At 46.4% G+C, this 21,572-nt stretch overlaps 1 protein-coding gene across 3 annotated transcripts in view; it reads right to left on the minus strand.

The window, feature by feature from the left end:
* Positions 1-432: 432 nt before the first annotated feature.
* nckap5l (NCK-associated protein 5-like) overlaps positions 433-21,572 on the minus strand; it is a 57,707-nt gene continuing 36,567 nt past the window's right edge. For all 3 annotated transcript variants that reach the window (XM_015344363.2, XM_015344364.2, XM_015344362.2), the window contains 11 exons: positions 20,392-20,529; positions 18,346-18,414; positions 16,717-16,755; positions 16,201-16,320; positions 12,912-12,998; positions 6,891-10,183; positions 5,634-5,772; positions 5,202-5,280; positions 4,419-4,724; positions 3,803-3,951; positions 433-1,785 (listed from right to left, as the gene is read on the minus strand). In XM_015344363.2, the coding sequence (XP_015199849.2) occupies positions 1,531-1,785; positions 3,803-3,951; positions 4,419-4,724; positions 5,202-5,280; positions 5,634-5,772; positions 6,891-10,183; positions 12,912-12,998; positions 16,201-16,320; positions 16,717-16,755; positions 18,346-18,414; positions 20,392-20,526 (4,671 nt within the window). In that variant the 5' untranslated portion in view covers positions 20,527-20,529 and the 3' untranslated portion in view covers positions 433-1,530. The remainder of the gene's footprint in view (positions 1,786-3,802; positions 3,952-4,418; positions 4,725-5,201; positions 5,281-5,633; positions 5,773-6,890; positions 10,184-12,911; positions 12,999-16,200; positions 16,321-16,716; positions 16,756-18,345; positions 18,415-20,391; positions 20,530-21,572) is intronic.

A 21,572-nucleotide genomic window follows, 5' to 3' on the forward strand; every position in this document is an offset into this window, starting at 1 on the left:
AGATCTTAACCTTGATGATATATGCTACAATTGGATGTCTTTTTGCATGTTCCCATTTTTATCTCCTAGGGAAGCAGGAAACCTCTTTCTCTGAACTTCCAGAGGGCAGAATGTTATTGTAGATATGTTGTTGTGGGATTTTATGTAAAGAAATAAATAAATGTGATTCTTGTGATTTGTAGAATTCAGTTATTACAAGGGTGATTTAGCATTGCACAGAGCAATTATAATCTCAGTATAATATGTTTTTTTAAGAAGGATGCATTACCCAATACACTGTGCATGATATCATAGCCAGAATGAAACCAGATGCTTAGGACTCAAGTAAACAGAAGTGATGTATAACTCTTGTATTTCTTGATTCTACTCTGAGATGGTCTCTCTAGCTGCTGGTCACATTTGCCCTTTCCTTCATCAGGTGAACACAGAGACTCTGGGCAGAACTCTTTTATTTCATAGGACAGGAGACACAGCTCTCTTCACACAGAGAGCAAAGCAAAACCAAATTTAAACTCCTCATAAGTTAAAAATAAAATAATTCAACAACGAACGGGAACAGAGAACAATAACATTCACATTTAAAAATTCCAGATTTTCTTTTCCTCTTTAAATAATTGGAAGCCTATTCGTCATTTTAAATATCATCTGGTATAAAAAAAAAGAAAAACAGAAGCTCAGAAAATAATTGCTTGGCAGTAACTGCATCAGAGTCCTTTGCATGTTCAGGAGGGCTAATGCTCGATGAGTCGCCATGTCCTGGTCCAAGTCACGTGGTCAGATCTGCATGTAAAAATAGACGACAGATTTGTGTCGAAAGGAAATGGGTTTGTGTGTCTGGGAATCGTCTGCCTCCTTTCAGAAATTTACAAAGGGCAGAGCGACTGTGACCACGTCTGAAATATCCAGGGGATTCTTGTGAGCAAGTGTCTGTCTGGAAATCCTGAGGGACAGTCTGTTTTCCAGAGTGGTGGAGGTGTATTTGACTGTCTGCAGGAGAACAAGCTCATTACAGGATGTCATTGCCTGACCTCCCACGCTGCAGCAGTGGACAAATGTTTTGTAATGCCTCAGCAACCTCTTACTTTTGGTCACAGCTGGACAATGAAACACCGGCCGGCCTTGTTTGTGCCAGTGCAAGGTCTATACAAAAATCCCGGCTTTGGATGTTCAATTTAATGTGACCGAAACGTTTGTGGGAACAATCTTCCCAGAGGTCAGAAAAGTCTGTCTGCCAATGGCTGTGTCAGGCCTGTCAGTCTGCCAGTCACAGGTGTGTCTAGATCTTCCCTGTAGGAAACCTAGAAATGGTGAATACTGCATTCTGCTGAATTCAAGTCAATTCACTGAATCAGATACTGCTTTGAGTAATGGCATGCCTGTCGATCTGGACTGTAATTCTGCTGTGGTCTGAAGCCTGTCGAGCTTGTCTGTCAGCCTGATCCTCAGTTAAACCCGGAGACAGGACTGTGGCGGCAGTGTCCTGGCACACCTGCCTGCCTGGGTCAGTCTCGGTGTTTGTCTGCAGCGCTCTCAGCCCTGACTACCACAGGAGGACAAACTGTCATAGAGCGAGTCGCTGAGGGACTCGGGGGTCTCCAGGGCGGGGGGCCGCCCAGGGGACAGAACGTCGTCGGCCTTCTCCTTGACCAGCTCCAGCCCCCCCTCCTTGCCCATCTCGGGGCCCGGGAGGGTGCGGCTCTTTGCCCGGCGCCCCAGGGGAGGGGGCAAAGCCAGGCTGGCGGGGTCACTGTCTCGGGAGGGGGCCGCAGCACATGGCTTCACACTCTGTTAAAGAAGAGAGTGGAAGGCAGAGAAAAGCAGATTACCGATATGTAGGGAACAGGACTTCTGCATCATCCTACTTCTAAAGCTTTCTACGACCCCTGCCTTGTCAGATCCAAAACAAAAGTTAAAACCTTTGTCTGCTGGAACCTTCAGGATTGGATTCCACAGTCGGAACAGGATCAGACATTTTTGAGTCTGTAAAGCAGATTTTCAAGCTCTCTCTTACAACAGGATAGATAAGGCAGAGAGCAACACAAGTGCAGGCTGCAAAGGCAGTCAGTACACAGGGATGCTTGTTTCTCATACCATAGTAAATGGGCATCCTGACCTTTTTACTTCCACACAGATTCACAGTATCACAGAATTCGGGAGAATAAAATTCAGACCAGTTTCGGCAGACCAAAGCTCCTGGAGACCAGGTATTCATGGAGACCTTGGGAAGCCCAGAGAAGAATTTTAAAACCAGTTCTGTGGGCTCCTGAATGATTCAACTGGTGAAGGTGCTTGCAGGTTGTTTTTTGACACTTTATTGCACCAGAGAAGTCCTTTAAGAAATATTCACAGGGACATCCTAGAGACCCATTTATACAGCAGGGTATTTACTGGAGCAACCTGGAAGGCATGGCCGTTCTCAACAGTAGCATCCCTTTCGGGATCTGAATCCACAGCTCTCCACTCGTATCCAGAGTCCCGACACCGACTCCAGCCTAGGCTTGGCCGCAGCGTGACCCTGTCGATGGTTAAATCTGGGCTATATCCTATTCTGATTGTGACTGTGATTTCCTAGGTGGCAGTGCCCAATCAACTGAGCCCTGCTATAGTTGGGTGGACTCAAGTGCAGAGAAGGTGTGACCTAGCACTTTAGTAGCTAAACCACTGTGCACTGAGCTTGCAGTGTTACAGGATGAAGGATTCTCACAGATGGCATGAATATTTTCTTATTCTCCTTGTATGGTGCACAGGCTGTAGAGGCAAGCACAGCCAGATTAAAATTAGAAAAGTAATTTTTGGGTTACAAAATGAAAGAGGTAAAATCTATTTTTCAATAAGCACAAAGCCAAGAAAAGCCTTTTCAGTGGACTGAGTGAACTAATGGTTTAGCATTTAGAGAGTATCACTAGCTATAGCTATAATCACAAAGTCCGGCTAGATGGATTCTTTTGTTGTGTAAGCAGCATGTGTTCTGTCTTACTCATGTCACATGGCCTCAGAGGATGAATCTGTCTGGAGAGATTTAGACAAACACTCCTAGCTCCAGGATGTCTCTATCCCAGACAGTGTTCATGGTACATTTCCTGGTAAGAACCAATAAATTGTCTTTCCAGGTCCTTAAGCACAGTTATAATATCCAAGAATGGATGGCAATTCCTGTACTGTGGTACTTAAATCTCTTCTGGTTTCATTCCTCACCCTCAAACCTCCACCTTGCAGCTTCTGAATTCTTCTGCGACTTAGTGAGACCAGATGGTATTTTATTCTTTAGGTCATTAAGGGAAAGCATACACCTTCCAGCACAAGATCACTCATTCATTCATTACAGGAAAGTTTACTTCTCAGCTGTGCACAATACAGGCTGTTATTATGCTCAGTTCATTTACGTTTCTAGATTTATGACTCATCTACCTGCTTCATTAGGACACATCTTACCTTCTGGATTTAAAGACTGCCTCTTGGGCACTGTACCATTCTGTATACAGCCAAACAATTCGGCAGTAAAAGCTCAGCAATTTTGTTTGCTGCCGGTGAAGTGCATTCATGACTTGGTAGCATTGCTCAAAATGCAGCAGTTTCTGAAAATCTGACCTTTTAGCACGCAGAAAAAAAAAATGTTCAGAATATATGGACAATAAGGTGATCCCAGAGCAAAGACCTACTATACACCTTCTGTATCTTAATGAATAATAATTTACTGCACTGCTCCTTCTAAGTATGTCTTCTTGGTAGTCTTTGTGTCCTACATTGGATTCGGATGGCATCTACTTAGTACAGGCTGTGAGCAGAGAACAGAGGTCCTCACCCTTCTGAAGGGGGTCCCGTGGCTGGCTGGCTCTACGTCACTCCTCATCCCCAAGTACACCTCAGTGGGACCACTGGAAGCCTTCAAATTGGGGAAAGTCCAGTTCTTGGAAGGCGGGGACTGAACGTGAGCTCCATAAGCATCTACATCTGCAGTGGAACAAAATAACAATTCTTGGGATTTATTTTCCCTCTCAGACTCTAATTGAGTAACTCACCCAATCTGTGCAAACATCCGTAGAGAAAGGTGCCTAAACGAGAGTGAAAGTGCTGCACCTTGTTATTGAGTACCTTTTCACTCACACAAACTGCTAATCAGCTGTACAAATATCTCAGTTACTCAGAACCACAGATGTCTGTGGTTATTCTGCGGGTAATAAAACAAAAGCTCCATAAAGCAGAGTAACAAGTCTAAGTGCACTCACTTGGAGGACCATCTGAAACAAAGTGATGCAGCATAGAATATACGATGTTGCCTTAAGATGTGAAAACCACAATATTTTAGACCAAGTCAGCTCGTTCAGTTGCTCGTTCAGGAGCAAGTGCTTAGCTAACAACAAAAACCTAAGACCCTGTATTTCCCCAGGACTGGGAGAGAAAAGTAAGAGAACGGGTACCTTCTTGGATGGCAGTGGAGAGGTGTGTGCTGGAGCCCTTGCCCTCCAGGGCGGCGCTGTACAGCCCGGGGCTCAGATCTTTGTCTCTGGGGAAGGCCTCCTCCAGGGACGACAGCTCCCTCTCCAGTGTCCGGGCTTTACGTGGGACCTTCGTTACCGGTCCCGCTTTTCCCAGTGGCGCAGAGAACTCCTGATCTCCGCGGGGCTTCACCTTGGGGACAAGTTTCCCCGCCACACAGCCGGCGTAGTCGGGGAGAGGGAACGTTCCAATCCCACTGTCCAGGGTTCTGGTGGAGGACCCGGAACCTGAGGACAGGAGAAGGAGAATGAGCAGCCTTAACACGGTGATATCACAGCCAACCACTGGGCCTACATCCACAGCAGCAGTGGGAAAGCTCTGGGACACTCGGCATGCCCTGACATCGAAGTCTAATGAGATTGCTACTGTTAATACACCCCTTGGTGGTGCTCTCCCCTCCCAACTCAGGAATTCCTTTACAGCCAGTGATAAAATCCGGGTGTCGGCTAAATTATCATTAAAAGAAACTAATGGTAGTTGTCTTAATTATTTCTGGTTGATGCAATTCCTTTGGAGCATCATTTTAAGACATGGTTGTTAAATAAAAAAGAGTACTAAGCCTTTATTCTGGGATGCATGCTCTGTACCAGGCAACCATTTTAGCCATTCATCCTCCTACCTACATCCTGGCAATGCTGAGAGACCGAGAGTCCCAGACCCCCTGAAAATGAATTTGTGCAGCTCAGAGCTCTGTAACCTCTCACCTGCAAAGTGCTGGGAGTTGACTGACTCAGTCAGGCTCTCGTCCGATGTTATGTCACCTTTGCAGACTAGATCCGTAGCCTACATAACCAAAGAGTAAGAATTGTTGAAATCATATACTGTAAAGCACACAAATGAGGCATTTAGATATTCTCCTGGACATGTGATTGTCGCGGTTCCGGGGTCTCCGGTGTAACGCAACAGGGAACCAAAAAATTATGGCTATTATCTCTCTGCTGCCTTGATCCAAAGTAAGTCCATTTTTTTCAGATTGCCAAATCACAACCACGATCTAGCATCATGTTTAATGAATGCTAGAACTTCCAGTTTACAGGTTTTAAGCAATTCTCACCAGCTTTTGCTTTATGTGATCGTGTATCACGTTTAGTATTGCGTGAATAGAGAAAGTGTGAGGTGCAGGAAAGCTCTTTCACCTTGGCGACCTCCTGCCGGCTCTTGGCATGGCTGATGATGCCGTTCCTCTGAGAGCTGAAGATGGGCCGAGATTTCTTGGAGTCAAAGGACAGGCGTCGGTGTGCCAGGCCATTGCCGCTGGAGTCCCTCTCGTCCACCCTGGGTGAGAAAACAAAGCCTGAGGACTTCAGCTAAATCCCTGGATGCAGCTCTCTCTCCAGTGTTGAACCTGATCGAATGCCGTAACATCCTTCGTACAGCCTTCAGTCACACTTTTCTAATGATCCGCTTGTACCACCAGTTCAACCTCATCTGATTCATGTTCAGTTTGGGTCACTACACTACAAGAGTGCCACCTACTGGTCCACCGACACCACATCCTCAGAGACCTGCCCTCCCAGTGCTGTCCAGGCTCAGCCTGGCCTTCTGATATTGGGTGAGATCAGGAGAAGGTGTTGTTTTTCCTTTTTGCATATATTTCAGGAGCATAAACCTGTTTTCACACTGAAACACACAAAACAAAAGCTCTTAGCTTTTGTTATTGATACAAAAGGGAAAAGGGGAGAATAACTGAAAATGACTTTAATTTACACTCCAGACAGGTCTGAGGTGCCTAGAAACAAGACCTCAAGAAAAAGAGGGATTTTAACTGATGTGTTTGTCCTCCTTTCAGCCTTGTTTGATGTTGCCTTGGGAAAACTACCAGCTCAGAAATACATAGACAACTGTGAAAAACCTGTTTCACTTCAATATTTTGATAAAAATCTGTTAAAAAAAGACAGTTTGCTCTTCTTGTGAAACATAAAAGTATCCGTACAGCTCAGTGCTCTGACCAGCTGTCCAACACTAAAAGGAAACATCAATAAAGTAAAAACTAAGCTTTACCCACAATACTCACCCCACTGCAAAAAACGTATTGATCCAACCTTCTCTGGACGAATCCAAGAAAATCAGCACCCAGAAACGTTAGAATTTTCTACAAGTCAATATTCTTATTCCATGTGCTTCATGGGACAATTATTGGTTTCCTAACTCCACAACGGTAATTTTTATATTTGATATTTTTGCACTTCAGGAGTTTGCCTTTATTAAACGCTTCTAAAGTATCATCACAAAAAACGTTTTCAAGTGAAAGGTGCCTTTCCAAAGTCCCTAAAGTAAACAATTCAACCCGTGCACTGGCAAACAATTTTTTAAGTTGGTGATATTCTGGGGAGAACAGCTTCCTTAAGATTTAGAATCAAGACGGGGTACATCACATCGCCCTTGTTCCTCACCTGTTCAGCAGTTGCTGCATGAAAGTGTCAGACGTCACCTCTCTGTAGACCACGGAAAGCTGGCTCTGGTTCTGATCCATAACCACCTCACAGGAGTGGCCCCGGCTGGCCCTGTCCAAGGCCACGCCATTGACATAAGCCCGTTCCTCCTCCAGGGCTTTCCGCAGGTCCTCGGCCTTCTCCATCAGTTTGGAAATATTCAAGCTCTCTACCTCCAGCTTCTTCTTGGTGGCCACTTTGGGGTCTTTCCCTGCAGAAGGCATGTTGAGCTTCCATTCCTTCTTGTCTTCCTTGAGCTTGGCCACATCAGCCTTGCGACTGAGAGCTGGCAGTTTGCTCTTTTTCAGACCAAACCAGCTGGCAATGCCATTAGAGGTTTTCTGCTTGACTTCAACTACCTGGCCTCGATCCTGCACCTGTAGCTTCAGCATATTCTCCTCAATGCCCTTCATCACTTTCTGCTCAATGGCAGACTGGGGACCAGGCACAAGAGGTCTCTTGTCTCCAACAGCATCGGGCCTGGGAGGAGGTGGCGGGAGGCTGTCGGAATAAGCTGAGTTTTTCTTCTTGTTTGCGAGCAGCTTGCTCTTGTCATCTGCCCTGGGCGAGTGCTTCTGGGAGGTGACACGCTCATCCTGAGTTGGTTTGGAGCCTCTGGAGCTGGAGGAAGACCCTTGGTTAGGTTTGGTAGGTGATTTAAATGGGACCTTGGTGGGACTCCCCTGGGGGCTGGGGGCAGTCTTGCCATTCTGAGAAGGATTCTGAGCATTTGCACACTTCATGAAGTTGCGCAAGACTTGAGGCGGATCAGGGTTTGAGGATGGCAGAGCCGCTCTGATCTTTGGAACATCTGCCCTTGCTACATAGATTCTAGAAGAGAAAGTCTCCAGATCTGCTTTGGGAGTCGATGTGCTGGGAGGTAAGGATTTCACCCCTGGTTCATAAGGGCCTGGAGCCTTCAGGCCATAACTATTGAGGTTGGCTTTGGGATAAGGCTTCCCATCAAGTGAATCTGTATATTTGGAATGTCTGTGGTCTGCTCCATTGCGATCACATTGCCTTTCAGCTGTTTTGCTTCTCTCATTATTGCTGGAGGAGACAACCCTCCCATTGCACTGCCCATCCTTCTTATCTAAGGGGGACCCCACGAAAGGCCCAGTGGTATGCGAGTCTTCTGTGTTCTTCAGCTTGCCCAGTGCTGCCAAGCGTTCTTTAAAAGGAAGGTGGCTGGATTCACTCGGAGATTTCCCACTCACTGGCTTCTTGGGAATGGAGGGAGGCTCTCCCTTTTTAGCCGTGACTGGAAGATTGAATGACTGGATTGAATCAGAGGCTTGCAAGGCTGCTTCTGGAACATGTTTGTCCTTCATACTGGAGTAGAGGCAGCTGTTTTGAGATTTGTGGACGGCAGAGGAATTGGGCAAGCTGTGGTGATCATGGATTTTGTACCAGACAGAATTCTCCACATACAGGTCTTGGTCTGGGGCAGCAGGGTCACAAGATGGGTTGGTCGATGATGAGCTGCTCCCACAGGGGAGGTGGTGCTCTTTGTGGTCTGGACTGATCCGTTTTTCCTCAAGAGAGTTTACTTGTTTTTCTGAGTGACCTTCGGGGGAGCAGGAGGGGAAGCTGGACTGGTTCACCCTTTCAAGAACCTGTGTTGATCCGTCAGCCTGGCAAGCTGTGGGAAGGTCTGAGAGGTTCTCATAGTGGGGCACCTTCTGGAAGCTTCTCTGTTGCTGCCCTGAAGGTGCCAACTTGGCGTTCCGGCTGGCTTTAGGAGCCGAGTGGCTGCTATAACTGGGATCCTTCTGCAAGGGTAACACTTCCTCCGGTTTGGGGGGTGAAGTAGGTGCAGAGTGGGTCGAGGGGTAAGAATCATTCTTGGAGGGGGCTGGTTGTTTGTCTCTCTCAGCCGTGGCAGCTCTGCGAGCTGTGGCAGGGGAGTGGTACACTTCATAGTTGTTGTTCCGGCAGGGAATCTTGGAGCTGCGAGTGAGCTGAGGGCTGAGACGTAGGGGGTTGGAGGCTTGGGCCCGCTCTCCAATGGAGGGTATTTTGAGAAACTTAAGCAGCCGAGAAGGGGAGGAAATGGGGGAGGGCTTGGTGTCTGTCATGCAGGAAGGGGAAGTGGGACTAAGTGCAAGTTTGCCTTTCTCCTGAGTCACCTGCTGTAGGGAGTTGAGATCGTTTTTCTCAGGTGTACTTGCCGGTAAATAGGAATCAACTTCCTTAGAAAAGCAGGACTCGGAAAAGTACAACCCGTTACACATCTGTTCCCTTGATTCCTGCTGGCAGTAAGCAATCTGAGAGCTTTCTGGGACCCCAGGTACAGTCATGTTTGAGGTAGTGTTGTACAAACTGTTTTTCACGTTTGTGGCTTCGGTTGAGCTGTAGGCCTCCAGTTTGAGGTAATGCTCTTCTGTGTTAATTACCTCTCCTGCATTTAAGCTAGGGAAGGCTACAGTTTTTATGTGCTTCAAATTTTGTTTTGAAGGAAGATCATCATTTTCCCTGGGTGGGGATTGGCACGGCAAAGGCAGATTAGCACCAGAGAGCTTGCCACAACATTTCTCTTCACAGGGGCCGTTGTTGTGCTCTTCCAGTGACAAAGAATCCTCCTGTTGTTTGTTTAAGCCATTCTGATCAGTGTCTTTAATGAGTGAGCAGAAATAAGATTTGCTAGCCAAGAGCTGTGCAAGGTCATTCGGTTTCTCATTCCTGGGTTCAGAAGGGAAATCCGAGGATGTCTTTTCTGCTGGGCTGCAACACTCGTTTGCGTTGCCTGGCGGCAGGATCATCATTGATTCCTTTGTCTGTATGGAAACCGGTGCATCTTTGTGATCAAGGCCACGGGTGTTTTCCCTTTTAGTTGGGCCCATGGCATTGTCCTGCTTCCATCTAAACAGGCTATCCAGACTTTTCTGGGAGAACACCAAGCAAGATTGACAGCTCTCATAGTCCAGCCCGTTGTCCTCTGGAAGCGCCCCTTCACCGTTCATGTAGTCATGGATATCCGAATCCCCACTCAAATGCCGCTCCATATCCGAGGCCTTCCGCTGGACGGCATGTTCCCCTGGTCTGATTGGGTCCGTGGGCAGAAGCGCCTGCCCAATGTCTCGGTAGGAAGACAGCCCTGCTGAGGGATGGAACTTCAGGGGGTCCGTCTCTTCCAGTTTTCGCAGCACCTCCAGGATGTGCGCTTTCTTCCTGAAGAACGGGGAGAGTGCATCCATGGACGCAGCGGGGGCTCTGGTGCCCGGCGTTCCATTTCTCGCGCAGTCCCCGGCGCTCTGAAAGACACGGAGAGAGGAGAAGGGAGCAACTTGAACCGAGAACAGTTTGGGAATCAACTAGGTACTTGCAGAGCCGCATGATGGCGATTTAATGGAGGTCTTGTTTCCAAACACAGATTTCAATTTCCAGGTTTATAACAAACTCCCGAGAATCTTTAGAATTAACAAACACAAAAGTCAACAGAGGGCACTGCCACCATGAAACTTTCCAGGGAAAAATTAAAATTGCTATTGTCCTCAGCCAAACAAGTCACAGCTCCTTTGAATTAATTTAAAAAGCACAGTCAGATATTCAGACCCATGCATAAAACAAGGGCAGAGCCTGTTATCTTACTATATTCATCATTATGATATTACGTCCGTGGCAGTAAACCATGTTATTTACTGGAGCTTCAGTTAAAACAAAACCCATTGGTCCAGTCATTCAAATCCACCTCAGAAACCTTCCTACCCCTTTAACTCTTTTACTACTTCAATTTCCGCAAAGCTTTTATTAGCAATTTGTGGAGAAATTCCAATGCAAAAATAAAAATGGACTGGTTTAAGCCAGATATGTCAGCAGCCATATCACCCTGCAACTCACAACTGGCATCCCACTGGAGCTCAGCAGCTGTGAGCCTGGTCAGTACCTGGATGGGAGACCTCCTGGGAAAAACTAAGGCTACTACTGGAAGAGGTGTTAGTGGGGCCAGCAGGGGGCGCTCACCCTGCAGTCCATGTGGGTCCTAATGCCCCAGTATAGTGACTGGGACACTATACTGTAAAAAAAAAGCGCCGTCCTTCGGATGAGTCGTAAAACCAAGGTCCTGACTCTCTGTGGTCATTAAAAATCCCAGGGTGTTTCTCGAAAAGAGTAGGGGTGTAACCCCGGTGTCCTGGCCAAATTTCCCATTGGCCCTTACCAATCATGGCCTCCTAATAGTCCCCATCTATGAACTGGCTTCATTACTCTCTCTCCTCCCCACTGATAGCTGATGTGTGGTGAGCGTTCTGGCGCACTATGGCTGCCGTCGCATCATCCAGGTGGGGCTGCACATTGGTGGTGGTGGAGGGGAATCCTCATTACCTGTAAACTGCTGTGAGTGGAGTGTCCAGAAAAGCGCTATATAAGTGTAAGCAATTATTATTATTATAGATTAAAAAAAGAAAACAAACTTCGGAAGGGTTTTCCTTTTACAAGGGCTATGTCTTTTACGTTTTGACAGGAACAGCAGACTTGTTGGTGCCTTCAGGAGATTTTTCCTGCTCTGTAAGCCTGTAACGCTTTTGCTCTGATGACCAAGAACACAACTTTCTCAGCCCCGTGTTGCCCGCTGACACCCTTTCCTTTCCAAATTCAAATAAGTGCTGCCACACTGAAATATTTAGGAAACACATCACAAATGTGCCAGTACCACTCTGTGACCCTTTTCAAAAGCCACTGAATGTACAGAATATATACATTGCTTGGGTGAGTGTTACCTCACCCCACAGGCGCCGGGCTGAGGGTGCTACCTCACCCCACAGGTGGCAGGCTGAGGGTGTTACCTCACCCCACAGGCGCCGAGCTGAGGGTGTTACCTCACCCCACAGACGGCAGGCTGAGGGAGATACCTCACCCCAAGCCCCAAGCTGTACACCTCTTCTGCCCTCGACTCACGCAGGACAGCAGAGTGCAGACACCCCACTTAAGACCCTAATCCTTATTTCTCGTGTGATTGTGTTTGCCTGCTGTGCGTTTTAATATTCCGTGATGAGCGAATGAAATGGAACAGCTCTCGCCGGTTCTTTATATTCCCACCGGGGATAAAGAACAACAGATCAATAGTAATCGGAGAAGGAAGGTGACGAGGAGACTTGGGGGGGGGGGGGGGGGGGCCTCTTGCTGGCAGGGTGGCAGGATCTCACCTGCTTACAGCACGGTATTACAGCGAAAGAGATGAAGAAATAGGATTGAGATAAAATCTATATTCAATTTGACACCTCTGATACAGCCACCACAAGAAGCCATCACCAGGCACGGGGACAGAATGATAATTCTACATTCGGCAGGCGTTGATCACAATGGAGGTCATATCTTTGATTTTAAGGGTAGGGGGTTTTTAAGGAAAACCGGCACTGCCTCATCTTAGCAAGCTGCGTGCCTGCTCAGTATTTCTCTGGTCTTACACCAAGCCAGTCCCACACAGTCAGCACTTGGACGGCGTTTTCCAATTTATTCGATAACAAGCTTGTGCTGGACAAAAAGCTTTGATGTCTGTGAGATCAAGAAGACAACCAGAGCACCATAAAACCAGGTAAGGTTGAAAGCCATCTGCAGCTAATTGAGCAGAACTGCATCCCATGCTAAACCTGACAACAGTGTCTGACCTTTTTCCTGAGAAAAGGTCATCTTGCCCAATAACATCAAGGAACCTGGAAAATCAGAGGGTTTTCTTTAACCAACTCCCTGAAAGAAGTTTAGGTTTCATCTTTTGCCTCTTGTTTTTGGAATGACCTTCAGCATCCACTCCAGTAACTGTATTTTAAAGCATAGACGGGATTTAGGAGGCTTACTGTACATCTGTTGAAGGAGAATTCTTAAGGACTGACTGATTTGTGATGCCAGAGTGGACAGGGCTAAATCTTTTTCTCCCAGAGAGTTTTCCCCACTTACCCGTGAGCACTAATATTGGTGTTTTTACCATGACAGGACCACATCGATCGGATGCAAGCAAGGCCTTGGACAGATTGTGCCAAATCTCACCTTAGTCTGTGCTTGGGCGGGGGTCTCCACTGGCCTATCTGAATCCAAGGGGGGGGGCTCTGGGCTCAACGCTGGCTCCGACGGCAGCTGAGAGGAGAGACGCAGAAATCAAGGGTTTCTCTTATTTATTTTTTTCCCCACTCGATTGAAAATGTCCAGAGCTCAACCTGCACTCTGGACAAATGCCTTTACTCAGGAGTACCTCTTTCACGTCCGCCACGTCACGCTGGGACTTCAGTGCATTTGTTCCTACTGAACAATAAGACTCCTTAATTCTCACCTTTTCTGAAGGTATGAGTTGGGGGAAAATACAGCCTACAGATTCTGGATAATGATTCGATGTTTTGGGCTTCGTTCAGGACTCACTGTGAAATACTCAAGGGGCTTTGTCTGTGGTACAAACCCTAAGATGCCTCATTAGTGAGAAGCCTGTACGAGCAAAGTTCAGGAGGTGATTGTGCGTGTTGAATGTCAAGCCTGGTGAAAAACAAAGAAAAGGGCACGAGCGGCTAATCGAGAGAACAAAGCCTTTGTGTCACTGGGACGTTGGAGGATGGAATAAGTCTGAGAAGCTTTGCTCAGGGGTCAGGAGAGTTTTCCACACGTGATTTCTAACCTACACACACCTACAAAACACACACACACACACACACAATCAGGGACTCAAAGAACTCTTAAAAAATGCACATTTTGCTTTCTTAAATCACTTCCCAATGCCTCTGAAAATCATATTATATTGGCAAGTCAGTTTCTATTATTCTGGTCTCGGCATCAGGTAATTAAATTGAATTGGAGGCAGATAACATCCGATTTCCTGTGGCCTATTATACTTGCCACATGGAGAGAGGACTGTGGGGAAATGGTGCCCTGACTCAGTATCAGATAGGGAGTTTCTCTCAGGTACAGCCTGAGCAGAAAGCGCCAGTGTATAATGCACACACATCAGAGGGACTAAGAGAGTTGTGGGGGAGGTGGGCGGGTGGAGAGAATTCTATTTTCATTCAATAATTCCAGTAATGGAATGTGCAGATATTCTTTTTCAGCAATTATGGTTGAATTGATTTCCTATTAAACGCAATATTCAGATTTCTTAACGAGATTGCCATCCCCTCCTTTTTCTCCGTAAAAGCTTTTGGAATACTAATAGCCCTGACAAAGAGCCGCCCGCGCACAGAGTGCTCCTAGCTTGAAAAACCCTCCGTCAGAAAAAGTCAACAGCGCAATGTGAAAAACCCCTGACTCTATTCTAACCTGAACTGCCATTCTAGTGTGCCTGTGACAGTTCAAAACAGCGCAGTGCTAACACACCAAGGGCCCATCCAAGAAAAGCCAGCACCGTGGACCACCTGAGCTACTCTAGAGTTGGGCTCTGCTGCTCCAATTAACATATAAGTAAATTGTTTCCTGTTAGTGCTGTAGCTGCACCTGTGACCGTGGCGGTTCCGCGCAGGCTTGGGCCCTCGCCCGCTCCACCCCGCCAGTTCATCCCGCAACACCTGGGCATGAACCTGGGTCTCCGGCATAATGCAACAGGGAACCAGCCGAGTGAGCTAAAGGAGACCTCCCTCAGCCCAGGCAGCTGAGGTCCCTGCTACGCGCAGGGAGGGCGATGACGTCACCGTGCCCAGACTAGCTCCGCAACACGCTCTGCATATAGACTTCATAGTGACAAGCTCATAAAGTTCAGGTCAATATAAGGAGCCTTTCTGAATCACAAACTCATTTTCACAAGCCTTCAGATAATCCTGTCAGACTGGGGTTTCCAATTCCTAAATTTATAAATCGGTGAACATTTGAAGAACTTGCTTGCCCCAGCTGGTGTTGTGAAGCTGTGCCATACAATACCTTCCTTGCTGGAGTAATCCGTGTCTGAAAATAATGGAGCTTAACTGTTAAATATAGCTACAGATCATTCCTATTTTCTATAACTGCAACTCCTGTTTTCACGCATCAGTACTGCCTACCAGTGGACAAAACGGTTAAATATTCTGCTTCGTTAGGCAGCTTTTCCTTCTTCCTTTAAAATGGTTTACTGTGATTTACCATGTCATCAGCACAGTAACATATAGTAAAGAACAAGGTAACAGTTGATGAATTCTTCACCAATTCTTGTTAAACACACTTCCATGTGTCCAAGGGCAGGACATTGCGTGAAACGCTACATTAATCACGAGTAACAGGCTTGTTGTTCAAAACAGAACATGGTTTTTGTAGTTATTATCCCTTTTAGATGTAATTATTGGCGATACTTTTGCAGTTTGAGAAGAATATCACAAAAGGGCACTATACAAAAGGGTCATAGCACTATTCTGGGAGCCTGTTCCCTTCAGATATTTTTCCAAAGGCAAAACCCCAACTCCCGTTCTGACTGCCTACAAAAATGGGCAAGAATAATACTAGATGGGCTGAGAAACTTGAAGATGCAGTCTGCGAAAGGGATTTAAGAGTTCACGGTAGCTGAGAATCGTCCTTGTCTGGACCGTGCAGGTAACCCATAGAAAGGGCAACAGAAAGGGGCCTTGACCAGTGGCAGCCAGCTCTGTGTTTTGGGGAGCAAGGAGGGCCTTTGTGATCAGGGCTGCAGTGCCTCTCCTCCAGTCAGCCCTGATCCTGTAGGCGTTACTATGGAGCTTGAAGCCCGTCATTGGATAAATGGCTCAAAGGCTGGGTGGGTTGGAGAAGCCTCATTCAGACAGGGGCTGTCACTTTACGAGGCGATAGAGAATTCAAGGGCACAAGTGGAAATCAAAAGTAATGCATTTAAGTCCAAGCACAGGAAGCAATTTTATACATGTAGGAAGATGCCTGGATCAAACTGTCCAGCAGGTCTCCACAGTGCCGGATTTCTCATTAGGCACTGTAGGCACAGTACTTAGGGCCTACAAAATTTTTAGGGCTTACGAAGGAGGGAAACACAAGTGACTAACGAAAAACGAGCTGAAACAACATGCTTGCGATCGACTCTAGGTGCTCCAAATCAATAATCGGACGCTATCTAGAAACTAGACGTATCGAAGTGATGGTCGCTTAACTTGCTCATCAATCACGTGGTTTAGCATTGGAATAGTTTAAAGTGCATCATGTCAATCAACGTACTTTAAATGGCGTTTACCCCCTCTTTTTGCACATTTTGGAGTAAAAGTGCCTAGGGCCTGTGAACACCAAAATCCAGCCCTGGGTTATCAAACCTAGTTTCATCGCTTCCTTTGCAAAACAGCTGGATGAGATCCTCTTCTCAGTAACTACAAGGCCTAGTGAACAAGGGGGTGAATGGCTTCCCCAGACTTACCTGCTGAAGCGATCCAGCAGTGGTGTGCAGCTTCTGATGGAACAGCTCGCTGAGGGTCCTGTTCTGTCGCTCCAGGTCAAAGACCCTCATCTTCAGCTTGATGCACTCCTCTCGCAGGTCCTGCAAACCAAGGAGGCATCACGCTCATCTTGGATCGGATTCACATTGTTATGCTCTGGAGCCCCAGTCTGTGCTTCCCTGGCTGGGCAAATCAGCAGAACCTCTTCTTTCCCTCCCGCTCGTATCATTACCCTGCCCAGCCTTTCCCTTGTCTAGTATCTCCAGGGCTTTGAAACTCAAGGCTGGACTCATCATGAGCGGTCAACACTTCCGCCCAGCTCTTAGACCATGATTGAGCATCTCTTCCTCAGCAGAGCCACTCAAAGTGGAGCTCGTGAGCTGAGCTGATTCACAGCTGAGAAATCCCAAATCAGTCCATGCAGAAATGGAAAACAAGAGGTGAAGCACAAGCCAAGGAAGCAAACAAGGAAAGAAAACATGCTTGAGAAGTCTTACCTTTTGGTTAAGCAGAGCCTGGACAACATGGTTGGCCACCTACACACAACACAACAGAGCAGTGTTAGCAGACAGACACACGTCCGAGATTGAGACGGGCCAAGAGAGGTCAATACAGTTACATATAATACTACATCTGCACAAAATTGCACCTTGACAAGGACACCTACTTCTCTGAAAGATACTGTTTAATGACTTACACATATATTAATGATATCCAGATCTCATACAGATGTAATTTTAAGCATGAATCAAACCTTCCATTCTTAAACGAATACAGTTGCCATTTCTATACTGTAGGTGTTATCTGCTCCTGCCTTTCTTTAAAGTGCCTTGAGGCATTACCTGAATGAACAGACTGAGTGAGGATGGATATTCCAATGAAAGGCTTCAGGCTGATGAGTTAATAGCCCAAACCAAACAGACATATAAAGGCTCAATCACCTCTTTAACTGAAAAAGGAAATTGCTGATAAAAGCATTACAATTCAAAATTAAAGAAGTGTGTTGCTGTGCCATCAACTAAAACAATATTTCATGTGTTTCAATTCCGAGATACCAATGATCAGTGTATGAACAACCCACTGCATTGTGCAATGACAGCACCTACTGTAGGAGCTACCGATAGCTCAGCTGGAACTCTAGGTTTAGTGTTCACGACAGTGTCCAGCAATGCAGAATGTGCACAGACTTACTTTCGACTGGGGTTTAACTGTAATTAAATGCTACAATATATACCTAATGTGAACACAATTAGTATAACCATGGAGACACTCACACTTATACTAAAACAAGAGAGTTTACCTTGGGACCGATTCCACTGCTTAAAACTGAAAACTGATAGTGCGGCTATTGTATGACATTTGTGCTATTGCATGATTATCACATAAACTATGCAATATCACCATAATATCTCATAATAACAACATAATTTTCTCGTCATTACAGGATTAAATATGTTGGTGTCTTTGATGGCAGGAATCCGCTTCAGTATGAAATAGCACTGTCTTCTCCTGAAGGTGTTTTATTGAGCCTGAAGTCTTCACTCTGAGACAAATCAGATGTTTCCACAACTGTTAATGGGTGTGAATGCTGAAAATAATAGAACTACAAACTCTAGGCGCAAGTTTGTATTGCAGAGTTTTCTGACAATATATTTATAGTCACGGAAATGCACTCAGTAAAAAAGCCCGAGAGCAGTAGTTTCCTAGTTTTCCTGACTTCCTGTCATTTCGCTTTCTGCTTCTCAAAGTTCTACTGTTTTCTTCTTTATAGGTTTTCACTTTCGCACCAATACTACTTTCAGTTTCCACGCAGGAACTGCAGCAGAGCAGTGTCTGCCCTCACGTTTAGCGCCGACGAGTAAACAGTCTGTGAAACGACCCAAAAACACAACTACTCCAGACTCAGCTGGCTGTTAGACAAGCCCAGAGTGCTGTCCGAAAGGTCTCAATTTACATCAGGGCCACTTTTTAATTCCTGCACACCTTCCATCTCCATAATCCATTCCGACATTACCCTGGTGGCATTCAAGAAACAGCAGGATGAGATCCTGAATCAATTAACTGCTTACTACCGGACAGGTTAGATGAGTCAAACGGCCAAATGAATTGGGTGTAACAGAGCTCACCTCGTCCAGACACCTCTCGTAAGCCTCCCTCTGACTCTCATTCGCAAGGGCCAGGGCGGAGTTCTCTGCCTGAAATGTAAGAAAACAAGACCTTGTACAACCACCCCCTGAGCAAAATTACCCTTCACGTTTCTGTTAGTGAGGGCTGACTGCTGGGTCATCAGTAAAGTCAAGTTATTACTCTCCTAATCCGTCATTCATTCGTGGAGGTGTTCTCGTCGCAGTACCAGTGCTCATGTGAATACACTGTGAAAGCTGGCAGGCCGGATGAACTCCCATGGGCGACACGCACCGCCAGAGCTGCTGAGCCACTTTCTCCCTCCTCCAGTGCGTTTCTGTCCTGGGGAGAACGTATTGTGTCCGGGGCGCGGGGATTTTAGGAAAAGAAGCTGAGTTGACTAAGAAAGGAAGATCTTCATCTATAGGTGGAGCGCGCCCATCAAAAAATATCCAAGACGCCCTTCCTTTCACATAGATCAAGCCAGCTTCACAGCCGAAGCTGAACTGAGCTCAGAACGGGCACCAGGAGAAAGAGCTGCCCTGTGAACTCAAACTGCCCCAAGAAGGGCAGTCCTGCAAGGCTCAGTTCCAGTACAGGAGACTGTCTTAGAGCTGTCCTGCTTTCCAGACCAGAGATCACCAGCAACAAGGAATCTCAGGCTGCATGTCAGATTGATCGGTAGAAACAAATGCACTTATTAATCAAATATAATATATAATAATAAACATTAAATTCGTAACTGCTGATCTGTCACATTGCTCAATTGGGAGTGAGGAGTTTTCCCGTGATCTAGCTACCATCTGGGCCTGTAAGGTAAAGCTGTTACACAGCAATGCTGCAGACAGCAACTGCAGCATTGCTCTTCCTGGGAAACTCGTGGGCAGAGTATGCTCTCTAGTGGCGAGATGGGAAATCAGAAGCAACTTTCATAATTGCAGTTCCTTCAGACAGCTCTTTCAAACGTATGACAGGCCAAAATGGAACAACTGCAGTTATATCACAAATATTTACACATCAAGGCAATGAAGCCTTTTTTAATAGCAATCATTTAAACTATGAGACATTATGTGTATTCACAGGGGGGACAAGGAGTAAGTTTTGTAACCATTCTCCATTGCGTTGTGAGGGACTGCTGTCCTGTCCAGAGGGACAGTTCACTGTCAGTGTGTGCAGTCAGTCTGACTGTGATCCCTGACGGACAGTCCAGAGGGACAGTCCACTGTGTGTGGTCAGTCTGACTGTTCTCCCTGGCGGTCAGTCCAGAGGGACAGTCCACTGTGTGTGGTCAGTCTGACTGTGATCCCTGGCGGCCAGTCCAGAGGGACAGTCCACTGTGTGCGGTCAGTCTGACTGTGATCCCTGGCGGCCAGTCCAGAGGGACAGTCCACTGTGTGTGGTCAGTCTGACTGTGATCCCTGGCAGTCAGTCCAGAGGGACAGTCCACTGTGTGTGGTCAGTCTGATTGTGCTCCCTGGCGGTCAGTCTAGAGGGACAGTCCACTGTGTGTGGTCTGTCTGATTTTGCTCCCTGGCGGTCAGTCTAGAGGGACAGTCCACTGTGTGCGGTCAGTCTGACTGTTCTCCCTGTGCAGCTGGGACAGACTGCAGTTTCTCACAACAGGCATCATAGAGTATATTGTTTTATACTGTTTAAAATGAAGTGCTTACCATCAAGAACATTTTTACCTGCTTACTTTTTCACTTTAGACATATAAAACTTGTTAAACTTTTTAAAATTTAATCACACTGTTGAAAGAAACAGATATGGGTGCTCAAAAGATCTGTCAGGAGAATATCTGAGCTGTAAAATGTATAAAATGGTTTAAACCTTTTCTTTAAAAAAAAGGAAGTGTGTAGATTTTAGTTCACAACTGCAGAGATTTTTACTGAAGTCCAGCTGATACTTGGCTTCCTTCAATAAATGGCCGGATGGGATGCTTGCTGACGAGATACTCAACAAGCTCCTAACCCACCCAGTAGTCAGGCTGGCCTTGACTACAGTCCAGCTCGTTAAGAGCCAGAGCCAATTAGGGAAGCGAGGCTCACCTCCAGCTCTCTCAGCCTCTCCAGCAGCTCCCGGCTGCTCTCTGCCTCCAGCCCCTCCAGGGCCGGCTCTTCCTCGCCCTCTCCTGGATCAAAGGCGTCACTGCATGGCCTTGGTTCGGCCTCCTCGGACATCATGTCCTGCACAGATGAGAGGTAGGAGTGGGAGTTAATATAGAGCAGTCAAGAATCAACAACTGCAACAGAAAGCACCAAGATAAATTGGGTTGAATGTGTTTAATAATAATTAATAATTTCTTACACTTTTACAGCTTTTGCAAATATTTGCAAAGGGGAAATTTAACCAGGACACCAGGTAACCCTACTTTTTTCAAGAAACACCCTGGGACTTTTAATGAGCACCGAAGAGTCAGGACCTCAGTTTTATGTCTCAGCCGAAGGACAAGGTGACACTGCTGAAGGACAGATGGACCACATGCATTAAGAATTGAGCACTATAGACCTGTAAGGATTATAATTAGATAAGATAAGATCACTTAGCCCTATTATATTTCTATACAATTTCTTGCATTAGGAATTTGTCTTTTCCCATACCCCAGCTTGCTCTCCATGAGACATGAGCTTGGGGTCGGAGCACAGGGTCAGCCATTTATACGGCGCAGGGGTTGAGGGCCTTGCTTAGGGGCCCAACAGAGTGGTATTCCTCTGCCGGCCGCGGGATTTGAACCGACAACCTATCAGCCACAGTAGCAGATCCTTAGCCACCGCTCCACCCATTAAGAACAAAAGCAAATAACAGCAAAAAAAGATTAAAAGTTCTTGTTTCTTCACACAGTGTTGCAAAAGTATATACCAAAAATATATAAAACAATTTTCTTCACAGGTGCTGTGCAACAGCTAGTTGAATATTCCTAAGATCCTGCAGGTGACCGAGAAGAGGGGAGTGTGGAGGTGCACTTCCTCTCCAGCACTGCAGGGGGCGCCCTCAACAAGCTTTTCCCTCTGGCCGGCCCGATTTTATTTACAAACTCCTGAAGGAGGAATACCGTAAGTATGCAAGAAAATAACGCGCAGCGAGTCTGCAAGAAATCCTTGAAGGATCTGCTAAAAAAATACGTTTTAAAAAAGAAACCTTTTCCCAGTTCAAAAACAAAAACACTCCCCTTCTTCTTCATTCCTACAGTGCAAAAGCCTTCAGTAAAAACAAGCAGCAACTCAGCCCT

The sequence above is a fragment of the Lepisosteus oculatus genome, chromosome 1, assembly GCF_040954835.1.
Source record: "Lepisosteus oculatus isolate fLepOcu1 chromosome 1, fLepOcu1.hap2, whole genome shotgun sequence".
Lineage (NCBI taxonomy): Eukaryota > Metazoa > Chordata > Actinopteri > Semionotiformes > Lepisosteidae > Lepisosteus > Lepisosteus oculatus.